Genomic DNA, 17,238 nt, shown 5'->3' on the forward strand with positions numbered 1-17,238 from the left:
AAAATTGTAACTAAACTCAAACTATTTATACAGATTTTATGCTAAAGTTAATAATTTCGCCAATATACGTAAATATTAACTATAACTTAAGGGTTAAAGCAATTTTAGTATTCAAATTTATGTCAAACATGTTTCAGTTATGCGCTAAGCATACCATCAAACCAGCTAAAGCATACAACTTAGTATTTGGCTGGTAAGTACTGCTCGCGAGTGTATAAATAATTGTAAACTTAATTAGGTATTTTTATGGAATTCTTTTTTAATTTCAAGAACAGGGTCAATTTAAACAGTTAAACCGTTATTCAAAATCCAGATTTTGAAACTAAATTTAGTATAAATATTAAGTTTACTGGTACCTAAACTATCATTAACAATTACTTACTTGTTAAAGCAAATCAATTCACTAAACAAAATGTTCAAATTCGTAAGTTATTTCAAAATTTATGAAAATTAACAATTTATTTAAAAATCTTTAATAATTTTTTCTTCAGGCTGTTGTCATCTTCGCTGTCATTGCCTGTGCTGCTGCCAAACCCGGTTTTGTTGCTCCTTTGACTTACACTGCCCCCGCTGCTGTAGTAGCTGCCCCTGCTGGTGTTGTTACTGCCACCAGTAGCCAAGTTATTGCCCGCAACTATAATGGCATTGCCACCGCTCCCGTTGTTGCCCCCGTAGCTGCTCCTGTTGTTGCCAAGACTGTTGCCTACACTGCCCCTGTTGCTGCTGCTTATACCGCTCCCGTTGTTGCCAAATACGCTGCCGCTTACTCTCATCCTTTGGCTTACTCCGCCCCTGTTGTTGCCAAATACGCCGCCGCTTACTCTCATCCTTTGGCCTACTCTGCACCTTTGACCTATGCTGCCCCAGCTTTCTTTTAAAAACTCTTATACAGCGAATTTGAATTGATGTGAAAAAATAAACGATTTAATTTATTATTACAAAATTTCTAAGTATTTTTTTGTTTAAATAATTTTTCTTGGATTTTTCTTAGTTAATTAAAAGCTTAGACTTATCGCTTACTATTTCTGTGTAAATAAGAGGTTTACATGAGTTATCAGCAGTTTGTCTACAATTAAGATATATCGTCGGTCATTGATCCTTTACTAATCTGGATAAAACCCGTTAGAAAAGTAGCGAAATTGATACAACCCGCTGTGAAAAGTAAGCTTACCACGTTTGTTAACATTTAGACAACGGATGTGCATAAAATATAAATAATTTTGACAACGCATTGTTGTCATTGTAAAAACGCATTGTTGTCATCTTGATTAAGCTATGTGTCATTTCGGCGATGCATTGTTGGGATTTCGACAGCTCATCGTTGGCATTTCGTCAATGAAACGTTCTGTTTGACAATATAGCATTGTAACTTTGATAAGATTTTTGTTGTTGATTTGACAACTATCCGTACATACTTTGACAACGTCAACGTGTCAATTTGGTACCAGCGTGTATAATTTTAAAACGTATTTTTTTCCTCTGTGTACTTGTAAATATTGTACTATGATGTTGCAATTTTTGGAACAAAATTCTTATTGCATCGCTAGGGTGAGAAAAAGTACCAAAAGGGCCGTGGTGTAAATATGAAAATTTTGTGCAATTATGGGCGGATAAGAAATAGTGGACGTGACACTCCCTACACAAAGCTATTACCAAAATTCATATATCAGGAAAACTATAAAATTTGGAGTGATAAAATATCGTTCGAACTATGGGCGAATTAGAAAAAGAGGCGTACTACTTCCCATATGAATTAAATAAAAAAATTCGTATATCAGGGAAACTATTGAAGCTAGAATGCTCAAAATTTTCATAAAATGGCCGATCACGCAGTCCCTCCCATAAGAATTAAATAATAAATATTTCCGGAATAACATCACTTCCAAGATACTTGGATCTAATTCTACGAATGCTTGACAGTGGCAAAGAAAGTGCTCCAGAGTTTCACTGTCCTCTCCACATGCTCTACATTTGTCTGAATCCGCACGGCCAATATTGAGATGTGCTCGTAATCCTGTGTATCCACTCAGAATACGTACTATCATACTAACTTCAGACTTGCTTATTTTGAGGAGATTTCTCGTCTTGTTCTCATCAGGATCTTTGTGGTTCTACCCACCGTTTCATTATTCCAAGAGGTCTTATGGGATTCTCTCACCCATATTTTTAATTAGGCTTTTGTTACGTCGAATGGTTTTGCGTTTGTCAGCTTAACTACCTCGAGCTTCCTTCCCTTTAAAGCTATTACATTCGCCCTTTCGTTGCCGACTACTCGCGAGTGGTCTGGTACCCATATGATGTAAACCTTACCACTGGGAGAGTATTTAGTTAAAGCTTTCCTACAATCCAATGCGGTCTTAGATTTAATTCTATCACCTGATATCGCCCTAATTGCCTTCTGGCTGTCGGTAAATATATTAAGGGCTGTGGGCTCCATATTTATTCTAATTCAATTTACACATTGCGTTATTGCTCGGACTTCTGCCAGGAAGCTTGTGTTATGATTAGGTAAACGGAGGTATATTTCTGTTTCTGGGTCTTCAATGTAGAACCCCAGGCCCTTTGATGAATGAAAAAGTACCAAAAGACCCTTTCAGTAGATTGTCATTCACTAAGGTCCCTATATTTTAAATTTTATATTTTTATGTTCAATATCGTAAAAATATCAAAAAGTATCGGAAAAACGAAAAAGTACAAAAATCTCTCTCAATAAATTCTTATTTAATAAGGATGTGTTCCGGTTAACCATTATAGAGAAACCAAAAGGTACCATTTTAAGAATGGAAAAGTACCAAAGAGTACCCACTTACAAAATATTATTCAGTCAAGACCATGTATGTTAAAATTTATGTTCCTAGGTTAAATATTTTAGAAAATTCAAAAAGTAACATTTATGAGATAAAAAGTGGAGGACCGTGTATGTTTAATAATCATGTGTTTTGAATTCATATTACTGAACATACAAAGAGTATAATTTGAAGAAAGAAAAAGTACCAAAAGTGAAATAAATTTTACCTATGTGGAAAGTACTAATAAAAAGAGTACAATTTTTCCCCTTTTCGCTTAGAAATATACTTTTTCGAGAATTAAGTTTACAAAATGTTCCGTATTTAAATCTATATATCACAGAACAAACAATATACACGAATTTGGTCCTATATAGTGCTCGAATTCCAAAATAATATACCAAAAGCTTATTTTGTGTGAGTAAATAAAGTACTTTTTCAAATTTTATAAAAATTGGCTCAACGAGTTTGAATAAAATTAAATTTCCCGTTTTTTCCCTTTTTGGTACTTTTTTCCCCAGTGAAATTGCAAAAATTTTATTACAATAAATATTACAGAGTTAGTCGTAATTTAATAGGAATAATTCAATAAACCAAAAAAGTTTTCTTAATGTGCTAAAAAATAATACCATAAATACAGTTTTCTCCCTTTTACACCCAAAAAGGACTGAATTTTAAAAAAGTACGAAACAGGTGTCTCATAATTTTGGGAGATGCATCCAAAATATTTATAAAAATTTTATTATGTTAATTAGTTCAAAAGTTATATAGGGCCGAAAAAGCTACCAAAATCACCTTTGTTACACATTTTTACCTCTTAAAAGTACGAATTTCAAAAAAGTGCCAGACACCCATCTGCTCATTTTAAGAGTAGATACAGGTGCATTGAAAATTTTTCTTGTATCACTAATATTGTGTAAGATAATTAAGAAAACCTGTTTTATCCGTTTTTCCCCCTTTTTACCCGTAAATGTACAAATTTCGAAAAATCCCTACTTAGTGGATCTACATAACCAAAAACACATCTACTGTCAAAATTTAATGATTCTAGGTTCAACAGTTTGGGCTGCGCGATGATGAATCAGTCAGTCAGTAACGCTACTCTTTTATATATATAGACTATAAAAACTCATTTTTAATTTAAAGTTATTTCACAGAATGTCATTCCGATCGGAAGGTAATTAATTTTACTTAAAAATTTTTTTACTTAAAAATTTGCAATTTAGTATTTTTTTTATATTTCCTTTTAGAAATAATAAATTTGCAAAAGATGACGGAATTGAAACCATTCTGACAGCCCTCTTGGTATTACAAAATTATTCTCGAAAAGATATTTCCACATTTATGGTTAAGGAAAAATTTAAATGTAATATTAAACATTGGATGAGTATGTTCAGATAGTATTATTTGGAAGCTATCTGGGGTCTTCAGAAAATTGATTTTAACAAATATACGGACATACTGAGGCAAAAAAGACAAGTTTCTGTAAAAATAGTATTTTCTTCGATTTTCTATAAAAACTGATTTTATAAAGAAAAATCAACATTTTTACAAAAAATTGATTTTCCAAATAAATTTCAACAAAAACCTCGATTTTTACGAAATGTTGCTAAAAAAAACATTTCTCGCAATATTTAAAAAACATAAAATTTTGTATCAAAAAAATTTTCTGTCAAATGATATCACTGTTATGTCAAATTTTTTAACTTTCAGTTTTATTTAAAAAAAAAATCTTAAAATTCCCACACATTTAATAAAACTATTTTAACGATCTACAACTAATATGTAAAATAACAAGTACATATGTACTTTAATAGTGTCTTTGGTAAAACCCTAAGAACTATCAGTAATTTCAATAACTACTACTCCCATTATTGAAAAAAAATGAACTTGAAAACTATACAACTAAATACTCCATAGCGTTAAAAAAAGTCTTTAAATGCATTCCAAGCACGTACTGCCCAAAACTACTCTTACTACCAACTTTAACCGTAAACAAGAAGCAGCTCTAAAACTTAAGTCTTAACATTTTGCTATAAAACTTGTTGGAGCATTAAACCGAAAACATATTTCAATAACTGTCTTACAACAGCAAACAAGAAATTTTTAACAAACCACAACAAAATGGCCAAATTCGTAAGTTTTATAAATTTACAACATTTTTTTTAAAAGAACATTATTAATTTAAAATCCTTTTTTTCCTAAAAACAGATCATTGTATTGTGCGCTTTCATTGCCTGTGCTGCTGCTAAACCCGGTGTTGTAGCTCCTTTGGCTTACTCTACCCCCTTGGCCTACTCTACCCCCTTGGCCTACTCTACTCCCTTGGCTTATTCTGCACCTTTGACTTATGCTGCCGCCGCCCCTGTAGCTTATGCTAATGCTCATTTGGATGCCGCTTATGCCAGCAGCCGTGTTGATATTAAGCAAAACTATAATGCTGCCGTTGTCCCTGCCACTTATGCTGCCGCCCCTGCTGTTCATGTAGCTACACCTTTCGCTGCTGTAGCTCCTCTTAAATACACTGCTGCCCCCGTTTTGTTGTAAATTTCTTGTTTGTAATTGTTGTTAGAAAAAAATATTAAATAAACTATAAAATCTGTGATTTATTTTTAAAAAAAGGAAATTTTGTTTTTCTTGTTATGAAATAGTTAAGCAGTTAACTGCTTCAGTTTGCCCGTCTGCTCGTGGGCCTGTCCGTCTGTCTGTCTGTATGTTTGTTCAAATCAATTTTCTATAGACCCCAGATATCTTCGGGACCCAAATCTTCGCCAAATCTGTCAGACATGCTTTCGAGAAGTTTCCAACTTTCTGGTAATTTTTCGTTTTGAATTTTCTATAAAAGGGGACTATTTGGTACTTTTTCTTTCTTCAAAGAAACTTTTTGAATTTTCTATAATATTGAACCTGAAACATTAATGATGTCTGCAAAAGTATCGAAAATTTAGTCATCTATTTTCTCGAATTTGTCTGCAACATATTTGCCTATTGAATTCTATTATCCCCAAACTGATACGAGTATGACGGTTGAATAAGTTGCTATGTTATCTAAGGATCCCCTGTACTAATCTTCTGTTCTATGCACTGTAATGCTAAAAATTATCTTGATTCCGTAATTCATGGTAAAGTTGAACCACTACTCGCTTTCTACGTTGGAACACTAAGTGACTTGAATTTTTCGAGAGTGGATTAAGTTACGTGGGTTGCTCGCTAGTAAGCGAGTTCACTCGGAGGCCTTGTGGCCCATTGTGATACCCTTAGAATAACCATTCCCTAATATTGAGAGAATGGTTTCCCTCCCTAATTTCGTTGGCTACTTGGTTCGTTCGGTCACCGTGAAAACCAGTCGGTGCTTCTAATAAAACCGATCATGTTTACTAGTATGCATCTCTGAGACAGATCATGGAAAAGAGCTCTACCAAGATAGAGTAGTCTGTGCTCTTGTAAGGCTGTGCAGTCACATGGAAGGTGTTGTACCGATTCCTCTTCTTCCTCATCCAAACAACTTCTGCAATAGCTATAACGTGGGTAGCCCATACGTTCCGACAAATGTCCAGTCATACTGTGGCCAGTAATTATACCAGTTAGAAGCCTAATCAAGTTTTTACTAAGAGACAAGATAGTCCTAGTCCTATCTGTTGTCAGAGTGGACTAGAGTAGTCTCGATATTCTACAAGTGGTGATATTTGACCACCTGAGTTCCGTCTCACTCAAAGCCTATTCATCTATCACTTTTGATAGGGTCGTCAGGGGAGTGTGAATATCCTTTTGCGCAAGGGTTAAGTCTAGGGACGACCCTTTTTGGCTGCTCATTCAGCAGATATTTTATTTCCCCGGGTGCCCTCATGTCCTGGAACCCATATCAAATCAACGTGATGTTGTGTCAGTTGTGCCAATGATTGAATACAATTGAGAAGACATTTCGACTTAATAACATTGGAGTAAAGAGCCTTGATTTATACAAGGCTGTCCAAGTATATATGTATACGAGTAGTCTTATTTTCCAAATTTAGTTCCCGGATTCTTCTCGCGGCTGTATAGATGGCATATATCTCTGCCTGAAGGACCGTGCAGGTGTCAGTTAGTCGAAGAGACAGTAGAAGATTTAATTTTTCGGAGAAGATTCCCAATTCCATGCCCCTTTCTGTCTTTGAGCCATCAGTGTAGATTGAGATCACATCGTCCCTTAGGACAGTGTTAGCGGCCCAATCATCCCTTGTCGGTATTCTAGTCTTGAATTACATATTAAAATTCAGTATAGATAGAATGTAGTCTGTTTCCTGCCCCATGATTGACCTGCATATCTTTTGTTGGATGGTGCCATGCGGTCGTGCTTCAGCCCGTTAGACGTAGGGCAGATTTAGCAGAAATGCAAGAGGAGTTATATTTATCACCGTCTCTAGACTAGCCTGAGGGGTGGAGCTCAAACAGCCAGTGATTGCAAGACATGGTAATCTTTGTACCTTGTTTAGAATAAAGAGGTAAGTCTTGCTATCCACCGCTCTTCACCAAACAAGAGCTCCGTAGGTCAAAATAGGTCTTATAACCGCGGTGTTCAACCAGTGCGCCATGTATGGTTTAAGACCTAATTTTTCGAGTGTACAATAATCGATATTTCCTGAGGAACTTGAAAAGCCCTTTTTAATAGTTATTCTCAAACCATTAAGGTTTTTGTGATTATATTTATACCCTACACCACAATAGTATTATGCGTTTGTGATGATGTTAGTAACATCCAAAAACATTGGTCCTACACCCACCTTGAAGTGTACTAATCGGCTCAGAATCACGTCTGTCCGTCCGTCTGTGTGACCATGTAAACCTTGAACGCACTCTACAGGTCGCAATTTCAGAACATTGACAAACAATATATAGTTTGTGTTTCTGTTTAGTGACTCCATAAAATAGAATTGACTTAATAAAACTTTGTGGTTATACTTGCTCATGTTTATCAGTTTAAGGGAGTTAGATGAGAGAAGAATGATCTATTTCTGATCTATGACGATCATCTGTCATGACTAAATCGGAGCTTACAAATGGAACCCAATCAATAAAAAAGTATTTTTTTAATTTTAAATAAATATTTTTTTATTTCGCAAAAACAGTTTTTAGAACAAAACTGGAGCTGGGGCAGCGGCATAAGTCAAAGGAGCTGAGTAGGCCAAAGGATGAGAGTAAGCGGCAGCGTATTTGGCAACAACAGGGGTAGAGTAAGCCAAAGGAGCAGCATATTTAGCTACAACTGGAGCAGTGTAGGCAACAGTCTTGGCAACAACAGGTGCAGCTACTGGGGCAACAACAGGGGTGGAGACAATACCATTATGGTTGCGGGCAATATATTGGCTACTGGTGGCGGTAACAACACCGGCGGGGGCAGCTACAACGGCGGCAGGAGCAGTGTAAGCCAATGGAGCAACAAAACCGGGTTTGGCAGCAGCGCAGGCAATGACAGCGAAGATAACAACGGCCTAAAGTTAAAGTTTTCATTATTTTTACGATAATTTTAAAAAATTTCTTTTGATAAAACTTACGAATTTGAACATTTTGTTAACGTGGGAGGGAGTTTGATCTACTTTAAGAATTGGATAATGAGTGAATGATAACATACAACTTGCTAGTAGACAATATTTATAGCAGAACTTTAACCCAATTGGTAAATTACAATAACACACACGTAACAGTTATTTTCAAATTTTATATAAACAAAACATCCTTCGGATTTACATAAAATTTAAATTCTTGTAGATTTTCTTAAAGAAGTTAACCATTTTAAAAAATAATAATTATTATATATGTATATATATAACCTAAAACTCCATATAGAAATGTTTTTGTATGTAAATCATATTTACTAAACAGTAAGTTAATTTCAGTGTTAAACTATACATATATATAAAAAATCCAAGAGTTTATAATAAATTAACATTTTTATTTAAAATTCATAATGCGTGCGTAGTTAAACTAAATTGTCAGTTTAAATCATGAAGTTTAAACACTTGTCTTTAAAGTTACAAACATGTTAATATCTTAAGCTTATATTAAAGCTTTGATATATGTTTAATAAAGATTTAAAACACTTTATAGTACGTGCTTTTTTTCAAGCTCTTTAATTAGTTCATTTTACAGATTTATTACTATAAATAGTTTAACGGTTTATCAAACGTTTAACAATTACAATTTAACTGTTTTAACAAACAAGTCTAAATCACAAACAAACAAAATCAAAATGTTCAAATTTGTAAGTTTGAAGTTTGTCTTTTAAAATATCCTTTAAATATTAATTAATAATCTCTATAATTCTATCCAATAGGCCGTTGTTATCTTCGCTGTCATTGCCTGTGCTGCTGCCAAACCCGGTTTTGTGGCTCCTTTGGCTTACACTGCTCCTGCCGCCGTTGTAGCAGCCCCCGCTGGTGTTGTTACTGCCACCAGTAGCCAATATATTGCCCGTAACCACAATGGTATTGTCTCCACCCCTGTTGTTGCTCCAGTAGCTGCCCCTGTTGTTGCCAAGACTCTTGCCTACACTGCCCCTGTTGCTGCAGCTTATACTGCTCCTGTTGTAGCCAAATACGCCACCGCCTACTCTGCTCCTTTGGCCTACTCCACCCCAGTTGTTGCCAAATACGCCGCCGCTGACTCTCATCCTTTGGCCTACTCAGCTCCTTTGACTTATGCCACTGCCCCAGCTCCAGTTTTGTTTTAAAAACTATTTAGTCTGGTTGCAAAAATTATAATAGCGCAATAATTGTGATTTTAGGAAAATAATAAAAAATTTTAATATAATTTTTAATTTAAATTTTTCAAAAGTTTTATTTTTTAAACAATTTACGGAAGAACATTTTTCACAAAGAGGAGGAATATTTAGGATTAAAAAAAGGGGAAAAACGGGTAAAACAGATTTTCTTGATTACACAGATCAACAAATTTTGAAACCAGAGACCAAAGTATACTTTTCTAACGGCTATAGACGTCATTTGCATCTACGAGCGACCGTGCTCGACGTCTGGTACCAAACTTACACCAAACTGTTTATAATTTTTCAATACCATTCGTTGTCAAAGTATACAGATAGGTACGACAACACTATGTAATGTTAACAACTCAACGTTGTCAACATTGCAACAATTCGTTGTCGAAATCTAAATTTTATACACATCCGTTGTCTAAATGTTAAAAAACATGATAAGCTCACTATAGGCAACAGATTGTTTTATCAATAGTGATCTTACCACGTTTGTTAACATTTAGACAACGGATGTGTATAAAATTTACATTTCGACAACGAATTGTTGCAATGTTGTCAACATTACATAGTGTTGTCGTACGTATGTATATACTTTTGACAACGGATGGTATTGAAAAATTATAAACAGTTTGGTGTAAATTTGGTACCAGGAGTGTATATTTATTTTTCCCTCTGTGAAGGATGGAGCAGCGCTGAATCCGAATACGTTCAAAAACGGGGTCTTTAAATACTTCATGACACGATATTTGTCATGAAATTATGATTACTAGTACTTTTTCGAAATTCGTACTATTGTTAAGAAACTATTGGACTTAGCTCTAAAAATTTTTAGACAACTCTTTCGTACTTTTTTTGAATTCAGTTCTTTATTCCCTAAATGGGAGAAAACTGTATTTTGGTACTTTTTTTGTTTGTACTGACACTGCAATATTTTTTCAAAATAAATTGATTGCTATTTCAATGGGAAGTAAAAAGTACCAAAAAGGGGAAAAACGGAAATTTTAGTTTTATTCACATTCATTGAGCTAATTTACATAAAATTTGGAAAAGTTCTTAGTTAATCACCCCTATCGCCAATAGAAGTGAAATTTTTGTTCCCTTGAAATTTTCATTCCCCTCGAAAGGCAACAGCTGTTCAAAATTCCGTCAACAAATCTCACAACAGGGGATTTTTTTCACGACAAAAAAGTTAGTGAACGAAAAAAGTGAAAAGGGAACATATTTCAAGTGAAATATAAATTGGCGATAGGGATTAATTTATTCACACAAGAGATGCTATTGGTGTGTTAATTTGAATTCAGGTACTGAAACCTCTAAAGGGACAAATTCGGGACAATAGTTTTTTAAATACAGAATTATTCTTGACCAAACGAATGCATATTTGTAGTGACACTGCTAACTGCCAAAAAATACACATTTCGCCTGTATCGTTATATTAATGTAATTTTCGTAAATACTACGTACAATTTCCTATCATCGACGAAACTTTTCATTGCATTAAGGTAAAAGTTTCATTAGGGTTACGAAGCGTTTTTCTTTCAGTGTATCGTTTAAGTTTTTTCGTTGACATAAACTTTTAAAAATGGAGTATTTTGAAAACTTAATGCACGAAAAAGTCTGTTCTTGGAGCGGAAAGGGAAAATTGTACAATTCGTATTAGTACTTTCCTCGCAGGAAGAATTTATTCGTCCCTAATTGAATAAAACCCCTAAAGAGGGAATTTTTTGATACTTTTCATTCATCAAATGGTACTTTTTGAATTTTCTTTAAATATTGCATATAGAAACATAAAATTTAACATGATTGAATGAGAATCTAAAGGAGGTGATGTTTAGGTACTTTTTCGTTCTTCATATGAAAATGGTTCTTTTGGAGAAACATATATTTTAACCGCAGGGTCCCGACTGAATAAGATTTTGTAAAATTGGTTACTTTTTAAATTTTCTATAATGTGGCAGAGAAAAATGGCCCTTATTAAATGAGAATTTATAAGAGGGAGATTTCAGGTACCTTTTCGTTCTTCAAATGGTACTTTTTGTATTTCTATAATATTCAACCTATAAAAACTTTAACATATAGGGACTTGAGTGAATGATATTCTATAAAAAGGAGCAATAAGGTACTTTTCGTTGAATTTTTTTATAGCATTAAAGATACCTTATGGTATTTTTCATTCTTCAAATGATACTTTCGTAATGTTCTATAAAGTGTCACCAAAACACATGAAATTAATGAGAATTTATTCATGTGATACTTTTTGAATTAATTATAATATTGAAACTAAACTCACACAGTCCTGATTGAATCAGATTTTGGTACTGTATTGTTCTTCAAATGGTACAAATTAATAGAGGACTAACAAGCTCTACAGCGCTAGTTCGAACATTACATCGTAAAATGGCGACAAGCGAGCATAGTATTGACTTATTTAACTCCTTATTTGTAAGCGAGCTGTATGAAAGTAATGAGTTTTTTAACTTTAAATTATACTAAACATTTATTAACATCTTCATTAAATCAGAATTATTTAATTAACATCAATTAAGCAACCAGATTAAACAGTTTTTAGAACAAAACTGGAGCAGGGGCAGCGGCATAAGTCAAAGGTGCAGAGTAGGCCAAAGGATGAGAGTAAGCGGCGGCATATTTGGCAACAACAGGGGCGGAGTAAGCCAAAGGAGTAGAGTAGGCAGCAGCGTATTTGGCTACAACGGGAGCGGTATAAGCAGCAGCAACAGGGGCAGAGTAGGCAAGAGTCTTAGCAACAACAGGGGTAGCTACTGGGGCGACAACAGGGGTGGACACAATACCGTTGTGGTTGCGGGCAATATATTGGCTACTGGTGGCAGTAACAACACCAACAGGGGCAGCTACAACGGCGGCAGGAGCAGTATAAGCCAAAGGAGCAACTAAACCGGGCTTGGCAGCAGCACAGGCAATGACAGCGAAGATGACAACGGCCTAAAGGATTTAAACAAAATTATTATTAATATTTAAATGATATTTTAAAAAACAAACTTCTAACTTACGAATTTGAACATTTTGATTTAGTTTGATTGTGATTTAGACTTGTTTGTTGAAACAGTTAAATTGTAATTGTTAAACGTTTGATAAACCACTAAACTATTTATAGTAATAAATCAAGAAAATGAACTAATTAGGTGGGCGTGCATAAAAGGCACGTCCTAAACTGTTTTAAATATTTATAAAACAAATATCAAAACTTTAATATGTGCTGGAGATATTAACATATTTGTAACTTTAGAGACAGGTGTTTAAACTTTATGATATAAATTGTAGTAAATTTATATTAAGTATGTTCAAGTATGCACTTTGAATATTTAATAAAGGTTTGAACTCTTGAAATTTTTATGTATAATTTAACACTCGATTTTTATTATTATATATTTGGTGGTAAATCTACAAATAATAATTATTATTTCAGAAATGACCAATTCTTTAACAAAATGTACAAGAATTCGAATTTTATGTAAATTTGGAGGATTTTTAATCGATAATATTTAAATAACTGTTTTGTATATGTACCTGTAATTTCCCAAATATGTTAAAGTTCTGGTATATATATTGCCTACTAGCAAAGTTTTTGTTATCACTCACTCATTATCCACTTCTACAAGTAGACCAAAATCCCACTTTAGCAAAATGTTCAAATTCGTAAGTTTTATTAAAAGCTAATTTTTTAAAATTATCATAATACTAATGAAAAATGTAACTTCAGGCCGTTGTTATCTTCGCTGTCATTGCCTGCGCTGCTGCCAAACCCGGTTTGATTGGTGCTCCTTTGGCTTACACTGCTCCTGCCGCCGTTGTAGCTGCTCCCGCTGGTGTTGTTACCGCCACCAGTAGCCAATATATTGCCCGCAACCACAATGGTATTGTCTCCACCCCTGTTGTTGCCCCAGTAGCTGCACCTGTTGTTGCCAAGACTGTTGCCTACACTGCTCCTGTTGCTGCCGCTTATACTGCTCCCGTTGTGGCTAAATACGCTGCTGCTTACTCTCATCCCTTGGCTTACTCCACCCCAGTTGTTGCCAAATACGCTGCTGCTTACTCTCATCCTTTGGCCTACTCAGCTCCTTTGACTTATGCCGCTGCTCCAGTTTTGTTGTAAAAACTGTTTTTGATATGTGCTTTTGTGTTGATTAGTGCGAAATAAAAAATAATTTATTTAAAACTTAATCTTCTGGATTTTTATTTACTCATCTATTTGATTACTTTGATTCTTAATGTCTGTAACACATGGAATTATTAGTGCTAAGAACTAAGTAAAGTAATCGGTACAATTTTCTGCGATGGTTGATATACATCCGCTCATGTAATTTTCAATCAAGCGAAACATCCGACAGTTTCAATTTCTCTTCGGAATTTTATAATATAAAACTTCGTAACTAAAATATTAATAAGATGTCAAGAGTACAAGATGTCGAAGTGCTTTACTTGAGCACCTGCCGTGTCTGCAATCATCACTCATCACCGACCCTTGGTGTATCTTATACACAGGTAGCAATTTTTGTACATGTTTTGCCGGTCCAAGAAAACAAGAAAACCTCTATGGTGTCACCTGTATGAGATATCTTTCATCCATTATCATTCAACCTAGCACACTTCTCATTCATTCGACAAACCCACAGAGAACAACATCCGACACACTCATTCATTATGTATCATATGAACTTTCCACCAACTCATTTCCACTCTCATTTGTGCGGTATTTGTTGACTTCGGCAACAGCACCGAACTTATCCAGTATTATAGATTTCACCGTGCATCAGTCTTTTTACCCACATTCTCTTCCCGCGAATATGGGTTTAAACCTTAGCCACCACGCGCACCCCGAAGGGACCTCTCCCATAACCGGGACAAGAAAAAGTCCGAAACTCTGACCTGCGAGCCACCGATTATGTGGTTCTCTGGTTCAATCCCATGTCAAATCATTCCAAGGAAAGGCGGAGGATACATTTGATTTGTACTGGTACTGGTAGCACCTCTTTTCCCCGAGATTGCATATCGTCTAGTCTATAGTCCAGTCTATAGTCTAGTTTATAGTCAAGTCTATAGTCTAGTCTATAGTCTAGTCTATAGTCTAGTCTATAGTCTAGTCTATAGTCTAGTCTATAGTCTAGTCTATAGTCTAGTCTATAGTCTAGTCTATAGTCTAGTCTATAGTCTAGTCTATAGTCTAGTCTATAGTCTAGTCTATAGTCTAGTCTATAGTCTAGTCTATAGTCTAGTCTATAGTCTAGTCTATAGTCTAGTCTATAGTCTAGTCTATAGTCTAGTCTATAGTCTAGTCTATAGTCTAGTCTATAGTCTAGTCTATAGTCTAGTCTATAGTCTAGTCTATAGTCTAGTCTATAGTCTAGTCTATAGTCTAGTCTATAGTCTAGTCTATAGTCTAGTCTATAGTCTAGTCTATAGTCTAGTCTATAGTCTAGTCTATAGTCTAGTCTATAGTCCTAGTCTATAGTCTAGTCTATAGTCTAGTCTATAGTCTAGTCTATAGTCTAGTCTATAGTCTAGTCTATAGTCTAGTCTATAGTCTAGTCTATAGTCTAGTCTATAGTCTAGTCTATAGTCTAGTCTATAGTCTAGTCTATAGTCTAGTCTATAGTCTAGTCTTATAGTCTAGTCTATAGTCTAGTCTATAGTCTAGTCTATAGTCTAGTCTATAGTCTAGTCTATAGTCTAGTCTATAGTCTAGTCTATAGTCTAGTCTATAGTCTAGTCTATAGTCTAGTCTATAGTCTAGTCTATAGTCTAGTCTATAGTCTAGTCTATAGTCTAGTCTATAGTCCTAGTCTATAGTCTAGTCATAGTCTAGTCTATAGTCTAGTCTATAGTCTAGTCTATAGTCTAGTCTATAGTCTAGTCTATAGTCTAGTCTATAGTCTAGTCTATAGTCTAGTCTATAGTCTAGTCTATAGTCTAGTCTATAGTCTAGTCTATAGTCTAGTCTATAGTCTAGTCTATAGTCTAGTCTAGCGTCTAGTCTATAGTCTAGTCTATAGTCAGTCTAATAGTCTAGTCTATAGTCTAGTCTATAGTCTAGTCCTATAGTCCTAGTCTATAGTCTAGTCTATAGTCTAGTCTATAGTCTAGTCTATAGTCTAGTCTATAGTCTAGTCTATAGTCTAGTCTATAGTCCTAGTCTATAGTCCTAGTCTATAGATCTATGTATATAGTCTATTAGTTATATCTAGTCTAATAGTCTAGTCTATAGTCCTAAGTCTAATAGTCTATTCTATAGTCTAGTCTATGTCCTAGTCTATAGTCTAGTCTATAGTCTAGTCTTAGTCTAGGTCAGAGTCTCGTCTAATAGTCTGTCTAAGTTAGTCATAGTCTAGTCTATAGTCTAGTCTATAGGCTAGTCTATAGCTAGTCTATAGTCTAGTCTATAGTCTAGTCTATAGTCCTAGTCTATAGTCTTAGGCAGTCCTAGTCTAGTCAGTCATAAGTCTAGTCTATAGTCTAGTCTATAGTCTAGTCTATAGTCTAGTCTATAGTCTAGTCTATAAATTTCCTGGAATTGTACATAATCTAAAGGAACTTCTATAGCGTAGCTATAGTTAAGGGTCATATTCCCAAATAATAAAATTATAAAAATAACTTTTTTCTAAAAATATTTTTTTTATTTGGCACTACTTAAATCAATAACACAGCAAAAACAGTTTTTAGAACAAAACTGGAGCTGGGGCAGCAGCATAGGTCAAAGGAGCAGAGTAGGCCAAAGGATGAGAGTAAGCGGCGGCGTATTTGGCAACAACGGGAGCAGAATAAGCCAAAGGAGCGGTGTAAGCAGCAGCAACGGGGGCAGTGTAGGCAACAGTCTTGGCAACAACAGGGGCAGCTACTGGGGCAACAACAGGGGCGGTGGCAATACCATTGTGGTTGCGGGCAATATATTGGCTACTGGTGGCGGTAACAACACCAGCGGGAGCAGCTACAACAGCGGCAGGAGCAGTGTAAGCCAAAGGAGCAACAAAACCAGGTTTGGCAGCAGCACAGGCAATGAGAGCGAAGATAACAACGGCCTAAAGATAGAATTTGATTTTAGTGATTTGATGATTTTCAAATTTTGTTTTATTTATACTTACGAATTTGAACATTTTGTTTAGGTTAGAGTTGATTCTACTTTGAAGAAGTGGATAAGAGTGAGTGATAACAAAAAACTGTCAAACAGCCAATATTTATACTAGAAGTTAAGTTAAACTTGTGAAAGATTAAATAATAAATAAAACAGTTATTTTGAAATTTTATGTAAAAAAATCCTTCAGATTTACATAAAACTCTTATTCTTGTATATTTTATTAAAGAAGTTGACATTTTTAAAATAATAATTATTATTTGTAGTTTAACTAAATAATTTAACTAAAACAAATAAATCTATGTATGTAAATCATAACAAACAGTTAGTTAAATTCAGTGTTAAATTGTACATAAAAATTCCAAGAGTTCAAATAAATAAATATAAAATAAATTTAAAATTCATAACGCATACGAGAAGCTTAAACTCAATTTTCAGTTCAAATCAAAAAATTTAAACACTTGTCTTTAATTTTACTAAAATGTTAATATCTCTACTACATTTTAAAGCTTTGGGATTTGTTATGATTCAAATCAAAACTTTATGACCTGCTTTATATTCACGCCCCTTAATTAGTTCATTATATTGAATTATTACTA

The 17,238-nt window shown here is 34.5% G+C and overlaps 7 protein-coding genes across 7 annotated transcripts; 4 read left to right on the forward strand and 3 right to left on the reverse strand.

Annotated features, from left to right (window-relative positions):
* Positions 1-268: 268 nt before the first annotated feature.
* Positions 269-932, forward strand: LOC119606082 (vitelline membrane protein Vm26Ab-like). Its single transcript, XM_037959465.1, has 2 exons — positions 269-424; positions 492-932. Exons 1-2 carry the CDS (start codon positions 413-415, stop codon positions 876-878), a joined length of 399 nt encoding a protein of 132 aa, XP_037815393.1. The 5' UTR covers positions 269-412; the 3' UTR covers positions 879-932.
* Positions 933-4,802: 3,870 nt separating this feature from the next.
* Positions 4,803-5,390, forward strand: LOC119606089 (cuticle protein 21-like). Its single transcript, XM_037959471.1, has 2 exons — positions 4,803-4,922; positions 4,998-5,390. Exons 1-2 carry the CDS (start codon positions 4,911-4,913, stop codon positions 5,331-5,333), a joined length of 348 nt encoding a protein of 115 aa, XP_037815399.1. The 5' UTR covers positions 4,803-4,910; the 3' UTR covers positions 5,334-5,390.
* Positions 5,391-7,888: 2,498 nt separating this feature from the next.
* LOC119606087 (cuticle protein 16.5-like) lies at positions 7,889-8,329 on the reverse strand. Its single transcript, XM_037959470.1, has 2 exons — positions 8,318-8,329; positions 7,889-8,254 (listed from the first exon to the last, which is right to left on the reverse strand). The coding sequence occupies exons 1-2, from the start codon at positions 8,327-8,329 to the stop codon at positions 7,895-7,897; spliced, it is 372 nt and encodes a 123-aa protein (XP_037815398.1). The 3' UTR covers positions 7,889-7,894.
* Positions 8,330-8,939: 610 nt separating this feature from the next.
* LOC119606078 (cuticle protein 16.5-like) lies at positions 8,940-9,581 on the forward strand. Its single transcript, XM_037959462.1, has 2 exons — positions 8,940-9,024; positions 9,097-9,581. Exons 1-2 carry the CDS (start codon positions 9,013-9,015, stop codon positions 9,490-9,492), a joined length of 408 nt encoding a protein of 135 aa, XP_037815390.1. The 5' UTR covers positions 8,940-9,012; the 3' UTR covers positions 9,493-9,581.
* A 2,422-nt stretch (positions 9,582-12,003) lies between these two features.
* Positions 12,004-12,575, reverse strand: LOC119606083 (cuticle protein 16.5-like). Its single transcript, XM_037959466.1, has 2 exons — positions 12,557-12,575; positions 12,004-12,485 (listed from the first exon to the last, which is right to left on the reverse strand). Exons 1-2 carry the CDS (start codon positions 12,573-12,575, stop codon positions 12,100-12,102), a joined length of 405 nt encoding a protein of 134 aa, XP_037815394.1. The 3' UTR covers positions 12,004-12,099.
* A 574-nt stretch (positions 12,576-13,149) lies between these two features.
* On the forward strand, positions 13,150-13,734 carry LOC119606079 (cuticle protein 38-like). Its single transcript, XM_037959463.1, has 2 exons — positions 13,150-13,209; positions 13,274-13,734. The coding sequence occupies exons 1-2, from the start codon at positions 13,198-13,200 to the stop codon at positions 13,664-13,666; spliced, it is 405 nt and encodes a 134-aa protein (XP_037815391.1). The 5' UTR covers positions 13,150-13,197; the 3' UTR covers positions 13,667-13,734.
* A 2,424-nt stretch (positions 13,735-16,158) lies between these two features.
* On the reverse strand, positions 16,159-16,724 carry LOC119606086 (cuticle protein 38-like). Its single transcript, XM_037959469.1, has 2 exons — positions 16,650-16,724; positions 16,159-16,586 (listed from the first exon to the last, which is right to left on the reverse strand). Exons 1-2 carry the CDS (start codon positions 16,659-16,661, stop codon positions 16,227-16,229), a joined length of 372 nt encoding a protein of 123 aa, XP_037815397.1. The 5' UTR covers positions 16,662-16,724; the 3' UTR covers positions 16,159-16,226.
* Between the last annotated feature and the right edge of the window lie 514 nt (positions 16,725-17,238).

Source organism: Lucilia sericata, unplaced genomic scaffold (assembly GCF_015586225.1).
Source record: "Lucilia sericata isolate MDLA Ls3-8-SP2 unplaced genomic scaffold, ASM1558622v1 Contig000551F_arrow, whole genome shotgun sequence".
In the NCBI taxonomy this organism is placed as follows: domain Eukaryota; kingdom Metazoa; phylum Arthropoda; class Insecta; order Diptera; family Calliphoridae; genus Lucilia; species Lucilia sericata.